General features: G+C 40.5%; 1 protein-coding gene across 1 annotated transcript; it reads left to right on the top strand.

The window, feature by feature from the left end:
* The first annotated feature begins 161 nt into the window (after nt 1–161).
* HPS5 (HPS5 biogenesis of lysosomal organelles complex 2 subunit 2) lies at nt 162–21579 on the top strand. The gene is made up of 23 exons (XM_036384816.2): nt 162–696; nt 1389–1558; nt 1973–2083; nt 2927–2991; nt 3612–3804; nt 5252–5385; nt 5845–6060; nt 6373–6444; nt 6689–6777; nt 7731–7909; nt 8133–8291; nt 9369–9528; nt 11065–11188; nt 12805–12951; nt 13460–13534; nt 13992–14593; nt 15760–15883; nt 16065–16220; nt 16807–16926; nt 17222–17335; nt 17630–17736; nt 18393–18678; nt 19146–21579. The coding sequence occupies exons 2-23, from the start codon at nt 1451–1453 to the stop codon at nt 19204–19206; spliced, it is 3402 nt and encodes a 1133-aa protein (XP_036240709.1). The 5' UTR covers nt 162–696; nt 1389–1450; the 3' UTR covers nt 19207–21579.
* Nucleotides 21580–22429: the final 850 nt, after the last annotated feature.

The raw sequence follows: 22429 nt of genomic DNA, 5'->3' as shown, positions 1-22429 counted from the left end.
CGGCCCCGGCCCGCGCGCCGGGAGGGAGGGGGCGCGGCGCGCGTCACGGCGTCACGTGGCCGGCGGGGGGGGTGCGCGCGCGTGACGCCGCTTCCTCCTCCTCTTCCTCCTCCTCCTCCTCCTCCTGCACCCGCGCAGGCGGCGCGTGATGCGGCGCGGAGCGGGCGCGCGCTCCCGCCCCGCCCTCCCGCGGGTCACGTGGGCGCGCTGTTTGGAGGCGGCACCGGGAGAGCGCGGAGGGGCACCGGGAGCGGCTCCGGGAGAGCGGTGAGGGAGCGGCCCCGGGAGCGGCAGGGAGAAGGAGCGAGCCGTGGTTCCCGTGCCCCGCCGGGGCTCGGCTCCCGTCTCCTCCCCGCGGTTTCTGAAGGGGTTTGGGGGGTGCCTCTGTCCTTTGCGATCCTTCGCCTTGCTCCGGGTGCGGCAGGCAGAGTCCCGCGGTGTCGCGGCTCAGCCCCGGCCGGCAGCTCAGGCCACACCGGCGGGATGAGCAGGGCAGAAGTGGCCATTAAGGTTTTTAAGACGCTTTGAGAATTTGCAAGCAATAACTTTTAGTTTCGTTGGATAAATGTGCCTCTTCCCTTTTACTAGGTTCTGGTGAGAGTGACCGCTCGCTTTCCTTTAGAGGAAATGTAAATTCCCCCCATGACGGCTTTTCTGGGACGGAGTTCCTTAATTTATGGGACTGCTTCCTAAAGGGTACTTAGAAATTCACGGACTTGCCTGTGCAGTGTAACAGGTTTAGCGTTTTGTTAAGCAACTTACAGGTTTAAACTTTAAACTCAAGAAGAAGTTATTTTAAAGTATGTGCTGCTTAGGAAAAATATGAGATTGCAATTTCAGTAGTTACTTAATTGTTGGTTTTCACTCTGTGTTATCTCTTGAATGCGGGAAACGACATTCAGTGGAGAGGGTAGCTTATAATTGCATCAAAATGCACAAATACAGCTAATTCTAAATTTAGTATAACTTGAAAATAATGCTCCTTAAATTTACTTTTGGGAGAGGATATGATGTAGTTATAAAATGCCAATGCTAAATATTTTCCTTGGGAGAGCTAGTTTCAAATCAAGATCGCATGCTGTGGGGAAAAGTGCATTTTTCCAGAAAACAAGGTGTATGTTAACTTTTTTTCCGCAGGTAGATCTAAATATAGCTACAGTTTAAATATTTCCAGGTGGATTATCTGATAGATTAAGTTTTCAGAAATGAACTTGAACAAAAACTTCTCATAAATGAGTCACAAGCCTTTGTTTTCCAGCCCTTGGGCCTCTTTTTGGTGAACTGAAACCTGATGGTTTTTGAGTAGGAAAACACTTGGTGTTTCATTAAGCACTGAACACCAGCTCAAATGAAAAAAAAGAGCTAATGAAGAACTTTCTTTTTGGCAGGTACAGCTAAAAGCTGAAGCTATAATGCACCCATGAGTGAGCAGCACTAGTTGTGTGCATCCATGGCCTCTGTGCCAGTAATTCCAGACTCTTACAACCATGTCTTGGCAGAGTTGGAGTGTTTGGATCCGTTGCTTTCTGCACTCAGGTTGGATTCCAGTCGTCTTAAGGTGAGTTTGTGGCGTATGGGGTTTTTTATTTTTTAAATTTTTTAAAAATTGAAATAATGACCCCATTTGGCTAATTATTTGATTAAGCCATAGGATTAATCTAACTCTTTTTGGGGTGTGTGTATGCTATCTTAGTGGGGGGAGTACTTTGGGAAGAAAGAGTGCAGATAATGGACCATGTTACTCTGTGTGTGTTTCCTTCATGCAGCTGTGTGGGTAACACAGCCTGAAGCAGCTTACACTGTTTGCTCCAATGGCAAAGTGCTGTTTCATGATCTTCACTGCCAGTGGTTCAGGAGTGGCACACACAGCTGGCAAACAATGAAGCCTTTAAAAAACCCACCATAATAATGCAAAAAAAGATGCTGTGATCAGAACTTACCAGGTTATGCATTATGATTTTTATTCCCTCAGTGCACATGTATAGATGTGTCAAAGAGGTGGCTGGCTCTAGGCAGCTCAGGAGGAGGACTGAACCTTATCCAGAAGGATGGTTGGAAGCAAAGACTCTTTCTCACTCACAAGGTAAGGATAAAAATTTTAAATTAAAATTTCCAAAAATGGGGCTGGGAAAGAAACATGATTTCAAGTTTATGAATTGTAAGAGTCAATAGGTGCCTTTAGCTTACTGGGTTGTCCAAAGAAGGTGAAGTTTTGGACTGCTGTGTTTAAAATAGGCAGCGGTTCTGGAGGGTATCCCCAGAATATGTGGTATATTAGATTTCATGAGATGTGAAAAATATGACTTCAGCATGTCAGACCTTTGTTTTTCAAATTCTTACTTTTTAACAGCAACAACAAAGTCACCTAATTATTTAAGGATTAGAAGAAAATTTTGAATATGAAACCAGAGCAACTCAAAAGTGATAACTCCCAGTGTTTGAGTGTCCAAACTGTGACATAGCTGGATAAGTGAAGAAAAGATAGGCTGACTTACTGTTGCTGGAAGAGATCATGAAACAGGGATTGTTATTTGTACAGCCAGGTGCTATTTCCTAGGAGCCACTGCTGCTTCCAGTATAGCATGAATGCAGCCAGTTTTTTAAGGCTGGGAGCACCAAATGTAATTCTGTCAAAACAGCTTCCAAAGGTGTGAGGACAGAAGAGTGATTTCTGTGTTTCCCAAATCAGAGAACGCACTGCAATCCTTGCTCTTGATGTTGTTGTGCTGTTGTCAGCTGCATCTTGGAGCAGACTCAGTGTTTGCAAACAAAACCCAAGCAAACAGTAAAAACCAGCCACATCACAGCAGAGTGGTAGCATCTGTTGGCATGAATTTGGTTTATATTTTAAAGATGAAAGCTGCACAGTGGTAGTGGCAGTACAGGAGCAAGTTTCACCTGCTCATACTCCCATGCTTGCTTTCAGGAAGGTGCCATTTCCCAGGTGGCCTGTTGTTTGCATGATGAAGACTATGTTGCTGTTGCCACCAGGTGAGTGGTCTACTCACAAACCTGAGCACTGGATTAATATTTTTAAGAAGCTTCAAGTTTCAGATGTGGACAGCTACTGAGAACTCAGAGTTAATTTACCAGGTTAACTGGTAGAGGCCACTACAGGATAATTCTCTGTACAGACAGTTTGCTTAATTTTTTTTTCCTGGAGTAGTCATTCTAGGGTTAAGTATTATTTCTCTAACTGAACATGTATGGCAGAGCTCTTGCATGTGAAATTACGATGATAAATGTCTTTCTGAGACCTTTCAGCATAAAAAGAAGCATTTTCATTAACATGATAGAGTGAGATTGATGGTTAATTCCATTTGCGTTTATTAAAATCCATTTAAATGTTTTTCCACATCCTCACTTGCAAGTGTAATAACTGTAAGAATAGCCTTATAAAGCTGCTTATACATTGCAGTGCAAAGAAGGACACTTATTCTGCAGAAATAAGTGTGACACTTGTTGAAACCATGCAGCCTCAAACAGAGCCAGCTCTGAGACATGCTGCTTTGCTTGGGTCCCCTCTTTCTTTGGGAAAATGTGACTTTATTAACTGATAAAACATCAGAAGACTTATTTTCAACCTGTGTTCTCCTTTTAACTTCTTGTAGCCAAGGCCTTGTAGTGGTCTGGGAGCTGAATCAGGAACGTCGTGGGAAGCCAGAACGGATTTATGTTTCCTCTGAGCATAAGGGCAGAAAAGTCACAGCTCTGTGCTGGGATACAGCTGCCCTTCGAGTTTTTGTAGGAGATCATGTGGGGAAAGTATCAGCCATCAAGATTAACACATCAAAACAAGGGAAGGTAAATGTTGCATACTTTGATTCAGCTTAATTCACAGGGGGTGATGTCTGGAACCTCTTTGTTTATTTTGGCAAAGTGGAGCAGAGCAGGACTTGCCAGCTAATGAAGTTCTGGTAGCTTTAACTATTGGGATGAAGAACCAGTCTCTTGAGACAACCGTAGAAATCCTGACCCATGAACTCACCCCATCCTTATTCTATCTATTTCAGTAATGCAACTTGAAAATGCTTTCAAATGCTCAGAATTAAAAACTAGTCAGTCTGCTTCTTGGAATTTACAAGTATCAAAGTTAAGGGTCTTGGTGTTTCTGAGCTTATTGGATTCCTTAGACTCCAGTTGCAGGTTCAGCTGTTTGCTTTAGTCCTCAATTCAGCTGTTGGTCAGAGAAAGAGCAGTCCCAGACTCTGATTTTGCTTGGTCTTGTCTGGATGCTCTCATTTTAAAACATCTGGGTCAGATAAAATAAATGGTAGGTGGTCATCGAACCTACATGCTTTATATTTTGTGCAGAGGAGACGCCTGTTAGTGATAGCAGCCTGATTTCTAGCCCTTGAGTGTTCTTTAGCTTTTAATTCTACTGGGTTCTTTCTTTTTAATCAGTAAAAAGGAGCAGAACCTGGGAATAGTTGTGTTCATCTAGGTGTTTTCTGGCCCTCATGGAAGATTTTGATGGAAAATTGACTTATAAGTAACAAGACCATTATTACATTTAAATAAACGGGGGGGGGGGAAGTCAGCTGTGGGAGGAGGAGGAGAAAAGGGCAAGGCCCATGGAATCTGTGTCTGTTCACGCCTATTAAAGGAACAGGATTGTTGGATTTCTCAGATAATGTACTTAGTCACATTCCTAAGAAAATGACAGCAAATTCAAATGCAGTTCCCAGTAGTTTCCTTATCCATGAGTCTGTCTGAGACTGTTCATCCACCCATGCAAACTGAGACACTGGTAGGATAAATAGTATGTAGATAATTTGTGGCAGGGTAACAGAGAAGGTGAGTTTGTGAACAATCTAATTCCAATAGAAGTTGTTTTTTGTATTAATTAATCCCTCTGGTCTGTTTCCATAAAATTGCTAGCTCAACATACCTATGGGGAGAATTGGAAAAAAATTGCAAAGCTTACAATAGCAGGAATAAAACACTCTCTTAATGTTACAGGAAAAAAAACCTTTATAAAGAAATATCAGGATGCTACAAGGATATGACTCTTTTTCTTTAATCTTCAGTATTGGTTTTGGGAAAAGGAGGATTTAGATTTCTGTGCTTCTGAGCATTGCAGCCTTGCTTTGTAAAGACAGAGAAGGAAGGCACTGCTCTGTCTTATGCTGTGTATTCATAGCATATGTGAGTCTTTTCTGAGTTTTGCTGTTTTAACATAATGAAACAGTTAACTTCAAACTGAAGACCACCAGCATGTTTTCTCATTTTTTTCCTTTTTTAACTGTAGGCTGCAGCTACTTTTGTGATGTTTCCTGTCCAGATTATAACCACTGTAGATTCTCGGGTGGTTCAGCTTGATTATTTGGATGGAAGGCTGCTGATATCTTCACTTACCCGCACTTATTTATGTGATACTGAGAGGCAAGTTCTATTTTATTTCTGAAATACTTCAGAGTCACACACAGTTTGTGAAATGACATCAGTGTCTCTTTACCTAGCTCATGCTCCCTCAGTCTGTTTCTGAAGATGTTGGGAGGGGTAGTGTCAAAGGTTTTACTGAAATCAAGATAAACAACATCTGCTGTTCTCCCCAGCATTTCATGTTGGAAATGATTTCTGGGAATGTTCCCACCTTCCCATCACTAGGTTGAACAACTGGTTATGCTGAAAAAAAACCCTTTGATCTGAGCATCCATTTCAGCTAATGAATATTTCTGTACCCTCTCTTGTATAAACTTTGGGCAGGCTTTGTAGTTTTCATTACAGATCTTTTTAAGCACCAAAACCAATTCAGCAGCTGGGATTAAGAAAAACATAAAATTAATTAGAGCTTTTAGTAATGCTGCCTTACTTAACAAGTAAATTATTTTTCCTCTCTAGAGAGAAGTTCTGGAAAATTGGTAATAAAGAGAGAGATGGAGAATTTGGAGCATGTTTCTTCCCTGTTGGAAAAAACAGTGGAAATCAGCAGCCATTAATATACTGTGCTCGACCTGGCTCGAGGATGTGGGAGGTGAACTTTGACGGGGAAGTGCAAAGCACACATCAGTTCAAGCAGCTGCTCTCATCTCCACCTCTTCCTGTTGTTACTCTCAGGTAGAAACATGAGTTTTATCAGTGTTAAACTTGTTTGGGATGTCCTTAAGACTGGAAAGGCTAAATCAATTCCTGCTTCAGTCAAACATTAATCCTAGTTGTCATCTTAATACAGTCTCCTCTAAGAGGTGTAGCCAGTAATTATCAAAAATGCCAAAACCTTGGTTCTGTAGCTATGTCTGTGAGCACAATGAATGCTGCTATTATGAGACTATATTTATTTAAGCCAGCCATGTATTCACAGGATTAAGAATTTTAGAAAGTAATGGTATTGTAGTTATGCTTGTAGTTGATGATAATTTTGTTTTGCAGGCAGGATCCTGATTATACTGGCTCCAGCTGCTCTCCACAATCTTTATCTTTCTCCAAGCTGCTGTATTTGACGTGAGTATTGACAGCATAGCTTCCTGTTGATAAAGTAGGCTTAAAAAATTATATATTCTCCTAATTTATATTACCAACTTCAGGGTTTTGCATAAGAATTTCCCAAGTATCCTCCTAAACCTGTCCCACATCTTGCTTGCTGTGCTTAAGCCAATGCAATGCCTGCATATTTTACAATTTTTTAAAATTTTACCTATTTTAGCACAATTGACTGTCACTTCATTAATATATACTTTAATTGCAGTGAGCACTGTGTGGTGACCTGGACAGAAAGAGGCATTTATATTTTTCTTCCCCAAAGCCTTCAAGTCTTACTCTGGAGTGAAGTTAAAGGTAAACTGAAGTTTCTTAAATGTTGCTTTGTAACACTGTCTGTTACATTGGTCATTCCAGAAGTCCTTGCCTAACATGGAAACTATTCAAGCTCAATATCTGCAGCTGGGTGGCAGAATATTTGTAAAAAACTTGTCATCTGTCTGGTATATCCTTGAATAGTAACCATCTCTGTACCTCCTCCAGCCAACCCCTCCTTCCATAGATCTGAAAACATGCTTCTGGAGAAACAAAACATGGTGTAGAGTGACTCATAAAATACAGTAGTTAAAATACAGGTGATTAACCTGCAGTATCTTTTCCTCTTTACTCAGGCTCCTTGTCAGTGTCCTGTGAGGGATAATCTGGCTGCTGAAAGTTTAAAGGTTGTTTTTATTTTCCTAAAACCTGCCTAAATTGCACAGAGGGAATATATTTATTTGGCAAACGAGTGAAGCCTCATAAACAGTGGTGTGTTTGGTTATAAGCAGAGTCCTCCAGTAGGTACTATCAGTCAGTCTTTCCCCTTCTCCCCATTTTGGTGTTAAGTTTGCAATACCTTTGTTGGGGAGTGTTTGCATACAGCATAAGTATTGTATTTGAAAACTTCTGGAAGGCCAAAGTTGTTTTTTACCAGTGAATATTTTCCTTCTGTTTTAAAGCTAGCAGTTATGTATTTATCATCTTTATTAGGCTTTAATTTTTCATCTCAGGGCAAAAGGAAACTTTCTGGTAATTTAGTGTATTTTTTGAATGTTTTCTAGAAATGCAACTCTGGAAAGTTTTGACAGTGTGTTCTATAGTGATTAGGTGCTAGGTCAGCACTCCTCAGTGTTTGTTTTCCCCATGCATCTCATGTTTTGCACTCATTTGCAGTCAGGTGGGAATATGCTTTCACCTTCTTTCAGAGACAGTAAAGAGTGTTGATTAATGCCTTCAGTCCTTCAGGTATTGCTCTGTGTGTGGTTTTGCAGATATTCAGGATATTGCAGTTCACAAGAGTGAGTTGTTCTGTCTGCATACAAATGGGAAGGTTGTGCACCTCTCCCTCCTGCTGGTTGATCGCTGCATAGAGCGTCTGATGAGAAGAGGTTTCTGGACTCTTGCTGCCAGGGTCTCTTGTCTCTTCCAAAATTCAATTGTTTCTTGCAGAGTAAGTAAATACCTCCTTGTAAATGTGCAATGCAACTTCACTGTCTTTCCTGCCCCCCCCCCCCCACAAAGTTTCATGGTCATTGAGATTCACTTTGTTGGAGTTTTTAAAGTTATTTAAACGTTATACTTTAAGGATGAAAATCATCCTGCACATATGGTATCTTTTGTTTTCACATGTCCATTAGAAATAATAATACTTCTGTTTCACTGGGCGCTTTTAGGCAAGAAAAAATTTGCCTCTAGACAAGCTGGAGCACTTGAAGTCTCAGCTGGATGCTTCAACCCAGCAAGATCTCACTGCACAACTGGAAGAACTGATTGCAAAGTTGGAACCTCTGGATTCTGCATGCAGCAGTAGAAGGAGCAGTATTTCATCCCATGTATGTGTATTGGTAATGCCAAAAATGTGATCTGCAGGTTTTATCTGTATGGCTTGAAGTCACCCCATTGCTCCCTTGGAAGATGAAGCTTTCATTTCTACCCTGTCTACTCCATCTCATAATGCTGCATTCTAAAACTAGGTGTAGTGAAGAGGTATGAAACACCACTACTTGCATTCTGTAAGCTCAGACCTCTGCCTCTTTCCCATCTTATTTTAGGGCTAATGGCTGAGATGTGGACCAGGATTGGTACAAAGATGGCTTTTTCCACAGCTCTGTTTAATGTTTTAATGTGCTTCAATAAAGATAGTCTTGGTTATAACTGTAGTTTTATATGGTGAAAATGAATGTCTGAGTGCCCAGAGCTATCTTAGCCCTATGTAAAAAAATTGTTGCACTCTAAGAAGCTTAAGGAGAAAGCTCTAAAAAAAATCAGCATATTTCTAATAAATATACAGCTGCTCTTCAAGAAAGGGGAAATGTTTCATAGTTTATACAATATCAGCTCCTGCTTTTGCTTCAACAGTGTTTAAAAGGAAAGTTTAAAAATCCAAGTAATGTAAATACCATCTTGATGGGGTAGACAAGTTTTTCTTCATTAGCCACTGTGAAAGTAAACCATGTAGACTGACGATGAGAAAAAAATTGTGTGTTGGTCCTGAAACTAAATAGTTTTGTGGGGGCTGTAATTGTGCTAGCTGGGTATGGCTGACCAGCAGAAAGACAGATTCTTGGGTATGCAGCTACAGAGGGGTGTAGTGGCAGTCTTGACTGCAGGACTAAGGCTGAGGTGGGTTTTGCCTTGCACCGGGTACACCAGTTGTTCCACAGGCTGCTTTCCTAAAAGCAATTGCAGCACACGCATCTTTTTAAAGGCACTGAACTGCACATTTGCTGGCATCTGTGTCCTTTTCCATTCTGGATATGGTAGAAGTACTCTGTTAAATAGGAGTTTTCCAGGCAGTGAATTATGAAATGCTCTGAGGTTATTTGTGTGGGTACAGTTGGTTCATGGCAGAAAGCTGAACAAGGAAGTGCAATTCACATGATGTCTCACTCCCCTCCTTGGTCTGACAGGAAAGCTTCAGTGTCTTAGACTCTGGAATCTACCGTGTTATCAGTCGAAGGGGCAGTCAGTCAGATGAAGACTCCTGTTCCCTCCACAGTCAAACATTCTCAGAAGATGAGAGACTTAAAGAATTTCCTGCACACCATGAAGATGAACAACTAGAACTTGGTAATGCTTCTTAATGAAAATGTTTGTTGAATATGTTTGTTCGTTCTACAAGAATTTGTGTTGGCTCTGTGCTCTTACTTTCCACTTTCAAGTTATTAATTAATTAATACATGTAATTTGATGAGTTGAAAGAGTCACCCCACCGTCCATCCAAAATCTTTCCTGAAACATTGGGTTGAAAAACTGGCTCCACAGAATCCAGGCTTAAAAGCAAACAAAACTCAATGAAACAAAAGGTCCAGAGGGCTTTACCAAGCATGGGCTTCACTCCAACTTCACCCTCTCCATGTGTAATTGAGCATTAGTGCTAAGATTCTTTCAGCTGTCCATGCCAGTATCAATTGAGCTTCAAACAAGATTTGTTTGCTGCCAGTATCCTTATGCCAGTAAGATACACTTAGGTGTACATGTGCCTCTTTACCTACATCACTGCAAAAACAAGCGAGGAAACTCTAAAGTGCATCATTCCCAACATTAAATGTCAAAATTCAGGTGACTTAATTTTTGAATGTCAGAAGATAGTAGAAAGGTTCTGTGTGTTCCACAAGAGATGACAAATTCACTGATTATTTCCAAGTAGAGAAGTTCTAGATGCTTCTTGAAGCACGAGTATTTGATTTGGTATTTGGAAGAAATGGACTTAGTGTTTCCAGGCTCACAGTGACATAAGATGTAATGAGTTTTTAGGTTTCTAGTCTGCATGATGAACAAAAGCAACCTTATTTACAGCTAATTGTAAAGTCAGTTGTGACCTTTAGGCACTGTTGAGGAATTCTGATGGTAGATTGTCTGTAACAGGGCAGCATCTTTTCCTCTCAACGCTGTGGTTACTGCTGTTACTGTTGCAAAATGCAGTGTTATCCTGGCTGTAAATGATCCCTTTTTTCTTGTTGACATCACTTAAAGATACAGTGTGTGCTTGTAACAGGAAATTACTGAGCAAAACACACTGTAAATACTGTTAGGGATATGGGAAAGAAAAGGAAGTAGTTAGTGATTCTATATTTCTTCTGATTCTTACCAAAAGCCAGAGAGCTGTGGGCTCAGATTTTTAAGTTCTTTCCAATAACAGGGTGAGTTATACCTTAATAATGGTTTATGTGTCTCTCTGTTCACATGTCATTTAGATTTTGGAAATCACAGTCAGGACTGATTTTACCATCAGTTGTGAATTGATATATGCCACAATACTTAATTTTCCTTGATATATAAATAACTCAGTGGATTAAATCAAGGTTTTGTCCTCTAAATGATCTGTAAGTCTAATTTTAGGAGATAGCTTTCATACTGTTTTTGATAATTATTTTTCTTGCTGCAAAGCCAAAGCACTATTAATAAAGCAGACTTAACTAGGTTCAAAGTCAGTAGTAAAACGATCCTTGAAACCTGGCTCCATGAGTTCTTGAGTATTAAAAAGGAAAGTACAGTGGGCAGGTTATCCATTAATCAATTAGTGACTTGTAGGTCGTTTCACTGTTCCATTTTTTTTTGCCAGATCACTGTTTCATGACTTTTTATTTCAATTCCATTTGTCAGAGAACGTATCTCATGCATCTGTGGTGGTTGAGGCTGACCGGAATGAGACATTTCTCCCATTCAGTATTCCTTTGTCATTCCGTTCCCCATCTCCTCTCGTCTCTCTCCAAGCTGTCAAAGAAAGGTAAAATATGCAGCAGGTTCACTCATCCATTACATCTTGCCCTCTCCTGTCCCCTGGATTTGTAGCATTGCGTGGTTTAGGTCATACTCCGTTCTGCAAACGTGTAACACCTGAACTGGAGCACCAGAGATGCAATCAGGTTCGCCAGGCAGTTTAAATCTTCATCTTGGCTCTAGTGAAGACACAGAGAGCTGCTGGTAACTTCAGTGGAGCCAAGACTTCAGCCTGGGTTTTAAACAGTTAATAATTGTTACATGTCTAGGATTATTTACTGTTACCCTGGTTGTAAACTCTGGTTGTGGTTTGTATTCAAAGGAGAACTTACTGAATATTGGTTTGGGATTTTGCCTTCCTGTATCTTAGGGGGAAGGCTTCTTACGTTGCATAGGGATAAACATTAAAATATTCTAAGCAGATAGATATTGCTAAAACATACTTGCAAAGTGGTCTGTCCTATGCCCACATAAACTTTTCAGTGCATCTAATTGGTTTCCCAAACACTTATGGAATAATGGTAGCTCATGCCTGCTGCAATTAGATCTGTATCCATTTTTTTTTATAAATCACATTGGTGTTTTAAAACTCTTTTTAAGAAAAATGGAGGATAAGGGGGTGGGTATACAAATACAAAGGTGATGGTGTTATATATTTCACTTAAAATTTCTATGAAAGTGCTGTATGTTAATTACTTAGCTAAAATGTCTCTGGCCTGGCAATGGTCTGAAAAATTGTACAGCCTTCCCTTGATCACTTCAGTATGTAATTTGTATCCTGCAACAGAGAATTGCTGCTGCTATCAGCAGTGTGAGGGGCTCAGAATAAACATCAGAAGTACATGCAATGTTTTGAATTCTTTCTAAACCATAAGCAGCCTTGAGGACTTTACTAGTAATAAGTGTTTCTGCTAACAGTGAAAGCTACATTTTCAAGTATTCACTGCATGCAATTAATCATTAAATAAAATACTATCATATTTACAGTTAATTATGTTTAGTTGGGATTTTTTTTTCCCTAGAGCAGGAAGCTTATTTTTCTGTCCAAATCTGGTTGACATAGTTCTCTTTGTGGCAGTGGTAGAAATAATTGAGTTTGAGTTCTGGTATGTTCATTGAGCTTTGTCTTCAATAAAATACCTAAAGGAATAGGGACTACTGAGTGAAAAGGACGTTGTTGGTGAGCTTTGTAATCTGAAGAATTAATTTGAAGCATTGTAAAGTGGTTTTTTACCACCAAGAGTGACATAATTTCCTAAAGATGCTTTATGTTTAAAAGCTTTAAAATGCAAAAGCTAAAATGTAACCATTCTGCATTTATTTGCATACAAATCACAAATACATGTCAAAAATCTATGGCTAATGTTGGTATGTGATCCTGCTTCTCCAGCAGGAGTGTTAAACATTTCAGGTTTCTGTGATGAAAACATGAGCATGACTGGGGTACAAATTTTGAGCAGGTCCTTAGTAGGTTTTGTTCCTGTTGGTCATCACTGCTCTCATCCTTTTCTCAAGAGTTCTTCAGATTATAAAGTCTCTGAAATGATGGTTTGAATGAAAAGAGTGCTTGGTTTGTTTGCTCCTGAACTTCTGATGTTAAATGTTTGAACTTGTGATTCCTAGTGTTTCCAGCTTTGTACGCAAAACCACGGAAAAGATTGGCACGCTTCATATAAGTCCTGAATCTAGAGGGAAGCATGAAGCAAAGGATGATGAGCAGCTGCCAGAACTAACTCTTAATCCAGTAGCATCTCCCCAGGAAGAAAAAGAGTGAGTGCAAAAACACATTTTCTTAGCAGTTGTCCAGCATTTGCTGGATGTCCTGAGGATAGAAAAAATTCTTTCAAGCAGAATGAGGAACTTGGCATTAGGTTTTTCCAGCCGCCTTCATTCCTGTGGTGGGTTTCAGTGGTTCTCCCAACTCCTTTTTTAGAGCTGATGAAGCAATGAGCACAGAGCTAAGTAATTTCATATTCCAGTGCTTATTTACCACTTTGGACTAACTTTCATACAGTGGCGTGGTACTGTTTTTTGTTCAGTACCTGCAGGAATCTACTGTAGCTGGAGTAGAAGCAGTAATAGAAAGCCACCAAAATAGTAGTATCTGTTGCTCTTCATGCCCAGTTTATCCATAATTTCTGTTGAGCTGTTCCTTCTTACAAGTGATAGCTTTGTATTAAATAAAGGAATTAGTGTTGAGGAAATTTTTCAGGAAATCCTCACTTAAATTATTGAAGTTAGTACTTCAGATAAGACTGAAATGAATGTGCTTTTCTAGGTCAGAACCCCAGAACTGCCAGCTTCCTGAGGAGGACCATATGAGAGATCTCAAGGCTGCAACAGCAGAAGCTATGTAAGCAGAGAAACTTTTTACTGTATAGATATGTAGGCCTTTGGCAGAAAAAAATTATTGGTTTTTCAAAATATTTATTTTAATTTGTTTTACATGCATGTAAGAGTGATGCTCTAAATGTCTGTTAACATAACCTGAAGGGATCTCAAGGTGAATAATTTGATTCCTCTTTTTAAAACCAAGCAAAACTCACTAAAAGTTCTTCTAGCATTATTTAAGTACATGCATAGTTTAAAAAAATCAAAATCACAAATAAAAATTCATTCTGAAAGAAATCCTAGGGAGCTCAAATGTAGACAGTGTGAAGTAGCCTAAATTCTGTTTGATGCACTCAAAATCACAAAAAAAACTGAGTCCAAGTCAAGTGTAGGAGTATAGTTACACAAAGCATATTTGAAACTTCACTTGGGGCATCTTATAATTGTTAAACTTAGCAAACTTGTTTTTTATGCTGCAGAGCCAAGCTCCAGGATCCCCTGGTTTTGTTAGAACCTCAGTCTATGAGGAGGGTCTTACAGGAATGGCTTGTCCGTCTAGAAGAAAAATTCAGCCAGGAGCATTCTGCTTTGTCTCTTAAGAAAAACAAGACTGTGTGTGCTGAAAATCAGAGGGCAGTTGTGGAGGAAAACCTGCAAATGGCTCCAGCTGACAGAGACCCAGTAGACAAGGAGCAGAGCGGTATTTTGGAAGACTGCATTGCAAAGGAAAACACCGAAACCTGTGCGAGCAAATCCATGTGTGAAAATGGTACTGATGTGACTGGGCCTCTGGGCTGTGGCTTTCAGGTGTCTCCTCCATGTACCATTGAACCTGATGTTCTGAAAGATCTCATGGAGCTGACAACTCTGTGCTTTGAGCTGCGTGTCTTTTCTGCTGGGAGTGCTGAGGCTGAGGAGAGCTCTGAGGGAAATCTGCCACCAGCAGCTTCAGGGACCTTGGCTTGTAGGTTTATGCAAAGCTACTTCTTCCTTTTGGATTTAAAGAGAGTAAAGCAGTGTATTATAACCACCTGTGCCACCAGCCCTAATATATGGGAAACATACATTGCAGGATTGAAAGGTAAATGATGAACGTTGTATTGCTTCTTAAACTGAAAATAAGACTGTTTAGGAGGAAAAAAACCCACCAAACTTTGAAGACTCTCATAATTGTGTCTGCAGATTTTCCTTCTGCCAGTGTAGTGTGGCAGGGGAAGGATGCTTGGTCTGTGGGAGTTTTTGTTCTGGTTTTGGGTTGTTTGGTTGATTTTTTTTTTTTTTTTTTTCTCCCAAATACTTCCCTTAGGAAGAACTTAGCTCAGCTGGTTAGAACATAGTGCTAATAATCCCAGCATTGTGGGTTCAAGCCCTGCATGCAATTAATCATTCAATAAAGCCATTCACTTAAGAGCTGGACTTGATGATCATTGTGGATCCCTTTCAACTCAGAATAACCTGTGATTTCTTAAAAAGAATTGTTGGCTCCTTGGAGAGAGATTGTTCTCCTCCCACTCTGCAACTTTAAACCTGTTGTGTGGACCTTGTTAATGGAACACTGTAGTGATCCCAGCCTGTTTACAAACATATGAGCTTCTAAGAGCAAAAGCATCAAATTAGAATCAAAAGTCTGTAGAAACAAGGCAGAAGGGAGAGGAGGGGCTTCAGCATTTGCACTGGAAGATTTGGCCTGTAAAGGAATGTGATTAATATGAAACAAAACTGAATGGAGTAGATGAGTGGCTTGTGATCACTTCACACTTCCCTGTTCCACAGAAATACTTTCTGATCTTTTTGATGCCCCTTCAGTTTAATTGAACCAAAGCTTCATGATGATATTGCAAAACAGAACTTTTCTGTTCTCTGCACTCAGCTTCTGCCTTATGTATTTCTTTTAAGAGTGAATTAAAGTCTTAGTATTGATTCTGCTCCAGCTGAGAGCAGTTAAACCACAGAATCTTTCTTTGAGTGTTGGTGCTTGGTGTTTGTGTTTCTGGGAATCTCTTCACTGTTTGGATTCTGAGAGCCCTAGAAGTGAAAGTAGTGTATGCATTCCCAGTTTGTCCTTAGTTGGACTGCACTTGTGCCTGGACATTAATACCTGCATTTCATTGGGATTGAGGTGGGTGTTGAACTTCCCATGAAAGCAGTGATAAGCTGTTGTTCAGCAGAAGGATGAAAGGAGGGCCAGGACAGGTTAAGGAAAAAAAAATGCCCAAATCTTGTAACTTGTGTGCTGATTTATTTCAGAAATAACTTGTCACAGTCCAGTTGCTTTAGCAATGGAAAGTGAAGATATGTTGAAAATACTGAAGCTGCTGCATGACCTGGGGCCATGGGCTGACAGCCCACTGTTGCTGGCACATGCTCAAAGGTTTGTACCCAAATCTTCTGAACTTCCTGGTGGGAATTGCTTCATTTACCATGTCATGAAGATTCCTGGACTCTCCTAGAGAGATCACCTTTCAGTACTATTTTGAACTTAGAGGAGATGTTGCAAAATTTATTTTGCTGTTTGGTACTGAGAATAGGTTTTATTCTCTTTTTTTCTCCAGGCTTTATGAAAAATTTGGGGAAACAGCTCTTCGTACCTTGATCAAGTTCCACCCCTCTATTTTACCTTCTGATATTAAACAGCTTTGCAGGAATGATCCAGCTCACTTTTTAGCATATTTAGATAGTCTGGTGAAATCCAAGCCAGAGGACAAAAGGTGAGGGGAATGTATAATCCTTTTCATCTGTCTGCTCTCTTCATGTAGCTGTGTTGGGTTATTTTTTGTTTTAGCTTTTGGGGACATTCTTTTTGCGTTTCTGTATCTGTCTGCTTGATGTTCTTAAGCATTAGGTTCCAAATAATTCTGGCAGTTGTAACTGGCCTTAGACTGAAGTTTTTGTTAGGTTAGTATCTAGTTTTAAAAGGGATTTACTAAATAACACTTTTAATGGAATTGGTTGTTTTTTTTTTTTTTTGTTCCTATGTCTGTAGTTCAGTGTACCAGGATTAGGTCACTTTTAAAAAGCTCCAAGCAAACCAAACAAAAAAACCCCCACAAACCTGAAAAAAACTCCAAACCAAACATGTGGGAAGTCAACCTGCAAACTTGATTTTCTGTGGTTGCCTCATTTTATAGAGACAAATTATTTTAGGCTTTTCCACACTTAAGTTTATACCACTCCCCCCCAACCCTTTTTTTTTTTTTTTAATGTTTATTTGTCCACACACAATCTCTGCTTCTCCATATCTGGTACATTTAAAACTGGTAGGATTTTTTTTTTAGTGTCTGCTTTGTTTTCCAGGCCGTTTCTCCTTAGGTCTCTTCTGCAGCCAGAATCTGTACGGTTGGATTGGTTGTGCTTGGCAGTTTCTCATGATGCTCCACAAAGGGCAAACACTGTGGATGAGGAAGGAAATCCCAGGTAAAGTGGGTTTCATTCAAGTTCCTGAGTGCAACAGAAAGGCTTAACAGGTCTGGGTTTGGGTAAGATTTTGTGTGAAAGTTTTGGATCATTGACTCCTTTGACCATTTTGCAGTGTTCAGCAGAAACAACCAAAGGATTGAATAACTTAAATTTGCAATGCCTTCCAGAGTGACTGCTCTACTGAGACTGCACATGGTGTTTCATTCATTTATCCTCCTCTCTTTTCATAAATCTGCCAGAATGTTCTGAAGAAAATCAATGATGCTTTAAAACTGGGTTTCTTATCTTCTAGGCCAAGATCACATTTGTTTACTTGGGGCTACAGCCAGCTCATTCTGCTCTTGATTAAACTCCCAGCTGATTTTGTTATGAAAGAGAAGATGGCTGACATCTGTAAATCACATGGGTAAGGAGAAAACTTGGTAATTCTAGATACTTGGTTATTAGGTATTCTGACCCTGAGAAGATACAAATGTAAATGACCTATCTGCTTCATGTTTGGACAGGGTTTTTTTAAAAACCTTTCCTTTTTTGAGGGTGAATATTCAATGTCCAATTTAGTGTATCAAATGGGAGGTATTCCTCTCTGTTTCTGACATTCATTAAATTTAGTTGCTTTTGTCTTTACTGATGGGATTATTCTTGACTTTGGTTTGAACTGAGTATTTGATTCCTAGAAATCTTTACTCTCTTATTCTAGATTTTGGCCTGGATATCTTTTTCTCTGTCTGGAGCTGGATAGAAGAATAGAAGCCTTTGCTAATATTGTTTATTTGGATGATTTGAGCCTGTTGAATGGAGAAGATGGTTAGTAGTTCTTAAACTGTACAAACATACTTCTGTAATGTAGGAACTGCCCTTACATAACGGTTTGCCCAAAGCTGAATTCAACTTTTATCTTTTGAAGTGTTTTTGTAGCCCTGTGTGTAGTACAGCATATTTGAAACACATAAATGGCATTATACTCTTGTAACTTCATGCTGTGCTTTGTGAAATCAGTTGTGCTAGAAAATGCTTACAAGTTAAAGAATCTTGATTTATTTATCAGTTGGGAGTAAAAGTTAACCTTGGTGTTGTAGACAGAGGAGTAGGAAGCCTTCCTGCACAGCACAAAACTCCCCCACTACATGTGCAGACACCCAGAGTTAGGGTGAGTGAAGCATTGTACCACAAGACAGAACTTGTAAGAAAATTTTCTCTGGCCCTAAGATGGACAAAACTTTGTCTCTTGACTTAATCCAAAGCCTTGAATACTGAACTATTGTGAAGCCATGTATGTTCACCACTAAATCTTTACACTGAGTTAGGGCAGTACATTTCTATGTACAATTTGCTTGGTTTCCTAAAATTTCAGAGTAAAACAGAATAGCTAGCTTCCCTTTTAAGTACAGATTTAGTTTAAATAGTAGTCTTAGAATAATCCCTGCTTTACAAATAATGTAACAAACTCATTTTACATCTAGGTTCCATTCCAGAGACCATAGAAGAATGGAAGTTTGTTCTGCATCTTGCACAGAATCACAGCACAGCTTCCCACCAGCACAGCCCACAGAACGGGAACGCTGTCAGCAATGGAGGCCCGAGCTGCCCAGACTGCATCACTGTGGAAAACGTCGCTCTGCTGCTGGCCAAGGCCATCGGCCCAAATCGAGCCTTGCCTCTCTTGCAGGAGTGTGGCTTGACACTAGAATTGTCTGAGAGGTTTACTGGTGTCTGTGAGATACTGAGAATTGCTGAGAAGAGGCAGAGGTAAGAGATGTGTCAGCAGAAGATCCACACTATTCTTTTTGGATCTCCTCTGTGCTTTAAACTTCCTTTGTGGCTAACAAGAAGATACAATGCTTCACATTTTTACCTTCAGTTTAGACTCATCTGAAAGCTTTCCTATTATTTAAGTGATTTGCAATGTAGGCATTTTAAATTTGAAAATGAGGAAACAAAATCATACATTCAAGGTGTATATGAAGGAGATTGTCTGTCTGAAAGAGATCTGTCCTGCTGAGACCTCTACAGACTGTGATCTCTCCTTCTCCTTTCAAAGGTGAATGGTGATGTCAGGATGTTACTTCTGAAATGCAATCATATTTTTTACAAACTTCTCTTTAAAAAGCAAGTTGTTCTTTCTTTTAGTTAGTTTGTTTGTTAGTTAGTTCTCTGTTCTTTCTGTTAGTTTTTTTACTGTTTGACCTTTTTTGTTCCCTTTGCTTTGTTTGCAGAGCGCTGATTCAGTCCATGTTGGAAAGGTGTGACCGGTTTTTGTGGTCTCAGCAAGCATAGAAAATAACTTGGGAGAACTCTGGGACCATTTTATACTGTAATGACTGTATATTCAAGTGCCTCTTAAATTTCACGGGCCCTTAAAAATAACAAACTCCAGTCTAAAAGTTCAGTTATACTGAGCCAGTCTCCATCTGGCAGGTATCTGACCTGGAAGTGATGACAGTTCTTCCTTATTCCTTTGGAGAAGACTTTTGAACTGCAGACTATAGATCAAAACAAGCCAGTATTTATCTTGAAATTAAGCTTACAGATTTCCAAGATGAAAATTGCTGAATTTATTTTCTGAGTCTATAACTTAAGTGTTCAGGGATATGAGCCCCTAAGTATTAAATTATGATGTATAAAATTTTTTTGCTTTTTTTGTTTGTAAACATGAGAAATTCCTGGGAAGTATCTAAGCCTATACTTGTTTAACTTTCCTGTAAATTACATTTATCTTTACTCTTGCTGTAGAAGTGTCTGTTATGGTACCCATTGGTTTTTTCCCCTTCTTGAATTATACAGACAGGCCTTGCCTATTTGAAATATGTTAATCAAACCAACTCTTAAAATGGGAGAGTAATATTTTTAAGTAGTGGATTTATGGTTACAAAATGCTGATTAACAGACAAACTTGTTAAATAACTTGCTGTTAAACTACAAAAACAATATTTCTAAATTGCCCATACCTGTTTGTGCACTGTGACCATAGACATCAGTTGTGATACTCTAACAACCCTTGGGACAGTGCATTAGAATCAGAGTTGTTTAAGTTGCAAAAGTCCCTGAAGATCCAACCCTCCAACCATTAGCCTCCAACCACTGCCAAATCCACCACTGAGCCATGTCCCAAAGTGCCACATCTACATGGCTTCTAAATGCCTCCAGGGATGGTGACTCCACCACTTCCCTGGACAGCCTCTTCCAGTACTGGACAATGCTTTTGGTGAAAAAATGTTTTCTGATATCCAATCAAAAGTTCTCCTGGAGCAACTTGAGGCCATTTCTTCTTGTCCTATCCTTGTTACTTGGGCAAAAGAAACCCAGCCCCACCTGGCTCCAGCCTCCTTCCAGGCAGTTGCAGAGAGGGGTGAGGTCTCCCCTGAACCTCCTTTTTTCCAGGCCAAACACCCCCAGCTCCTTCAGCCTCTCCTCACAGGATTTGTGCCCCAGACCCTCCACCAGCCCCATTTCCCTTCTCTGGACTCACTCCAGCCCCTCAATGTCTTTCTTGCAGTGAGGGGCCCAGAGCTGGACACAGGATTCAAGGTGTGGCCTCACCAGCACAGGGGGACAATCCCTGCCTGGTCCTGCTGGCCGCACTATGGCTGATCCAGGCCAGGATGCCCTGGGCCTTCTTGGCCCCCTGGGCCCTGCTGGCTCATGTCCAGCTGCTGTCAGCAGCACCCCCAGGTCGTTTTCTGCCCAGCAGGGTCCCAGCCCCTGTGCCCCAGCCTGTGGCCCTGTCTGGGGCTGTTGTGCCCCAAGGACAGGCCCCGGCCCTTGGCCTGGCTGACCCTCACCCAGCCGGCCTCAGCCATGGATGCGGCCTGTCCAGATCCCTCTGCAGAGCCTTCCTGCCCTCCAGCAGATCTGCACTGCCAGCCAGCCTGGTGTGTCTGCAGCTGACTGAGGCTGCCTCCATCCCCTCATCCAGATCACTGAGAAAGCGATTAAACAGAACTGGGCCCAGCACCAAGCCCTGGGGAGCACCACTTGGGGCTGGCCACCAGCTGGATTTGACTCCATTTTCCACCACTCTCTGGGCCTGGCCATCCAGCCAGTTTTTTGGTTGGTGAACAGTCCACGTGTCCAAGCCATGTGCAGCCCATTTCTCCAGGAGAATGTTGTGGGAAACAGTGTCAAAAGGTTTTCTTGAAGTCAGGTCAACTTTGGTAATTCCACAATTAATTCTGACATTTTGGAAAGTGAGATGACTTATTTTAATAATATTTTTAAAAGCTGAAGGTTTACATAAGTATTTTTAGATGAATGCTGTCAAGAAAGAAGTTTTTTTATATACCTGGTTGAATATGAAGATTCACAGAATCACTTGGATTTTATATCTCATTTACATAACTATGCTTTGTACTAGCACTCTTTCTGCTTTTAATACATCTTTGAACAAGTTTCTTTTTAGGCTTCTAGTTTTGATCCACTTCACTGTATGACTCATTTTAAGCAGAAAGCCACAGCATCTGGTCAATATTCAATTTTCACAAATATCATTTAAATAAAAAAGTAATGCATTAATTGGAATTAAATCAAAATTTGATCATTTTGTTGTAAAAATATGTGAAAAAACTGCTTTATGAGGAATCTTTTTATGTAGACTTGCAGCACTTGTAATGCTGCGAAAAATGCTTTTAATTAAAATAGGACTGAGTACAATGTTTGGCCTTTTGAGAGATGCAGTCTGCAGACTATTTCACCTTGTCAGCAAGAAAAACTTGGGTGTGGTGGGTTTGTTACTTAACATGGGGAAGGGAAATTCCAGGGTCACAACACATGTCAGGCTTCCTGCCAGAGTGTTGCTTGTGGAAAAGCCAATACAAAACTATTTCTAAAAAAGCAAACTTTAAAGCTTCTGGGGTTTACATACTGCCATTGGAAATAGAAGGCTCTGTGCCATCAGGAATACCCCATGCTCTCACAGTAAGGCTTGGAATGGGAGCCAGGCACCTACCAGATGGTGTTGGTGCCTGCTCTGTTCCCTGCCAGATGAGCTGCTGCTGCCTCAGGGGCTGCCACAGTTACCTACCTCGGGTTCATGCAGTGGGTGGTGTAGCTGAGTGCTCCCCTTGCCTTCCTCAGAGGAATTCCTGGATTTCTGAGAATGTGCCTGGCTTACCTCTCTATGGTTCCACTCTATTTGCTTGGTGTATTTTGTGCGCACATCAGTCTCTTTCTTACTTCTGTGGGGGTTTTGTACACTTGGTTAACTGAAGGTTGGAGCCTTTTTTTTTTTTTACAGTAAATCATAATTCCAGTTAGAGCTTTTTTAAAAAAAAATCATGTCAGAAGGGTCATACAGGTAACATAATGGGAAGTGTGTGTTCAGATTTTGTGTCTGATGTGAGCTTGTGTTTATAATTTCAACCAACTTGGCTGTCAATAAAGAGTGAGAATGTACTCTCTGAAGAAGAGTTGGAAAATTAATGTTTCCTATTCTGGATGAGTTTGTTTTCATCTCACATGGGTAGGGTGAAGGGACTGAAATGAGGGGGTCTTCTGTTCAGAA

This window comes from Molothrus ater, chromosome 6, assembly GCF_012460135.2.
Source record: "Molothrus ater isolate BHLD 08-10-18 breed brown headed cowbird chromosome 6, BPBGC_Mater_1.1, whole genome shotgun sequence".
Classification (NCBI taxonomy): Eukaryota; Metazoa; Chordata; class Aves; order Passeriformes; family Icteridae; genus Molothrus; species Molothrus ater.
This window is presented reverse-complemented; position numbering and strand designations above follow the sequence as displayed.

What these genes read in the sequence shown, in the direction of transcription:
- HPS5 (XM_036384816.2), top strand. Translation starts at nt 1,451, where the DNA reads ATGGCCTCTGTGCCAGTAATTCCAGACTCTTACAACCATGTCTTGGCA. An exon ending in TCCAAGCTGCTGTATTTGAC is followed by an intron (nt 6,445 to 6,688) that starts GTGAGTATTGAC and finishes CTTTAATTGCAG; the next exon opens with TGAGCACTGTGTGGTGACCT. An exon ending in ATTGCTGAGAAGAGGCAGAG is followed by an intron (nt 18,679 to 19,145) that starts GTAAGAGATGTG and finishes CTTTGTTTGCAG; the next exon opens with AGCGCTGATTCAGTCCATGT.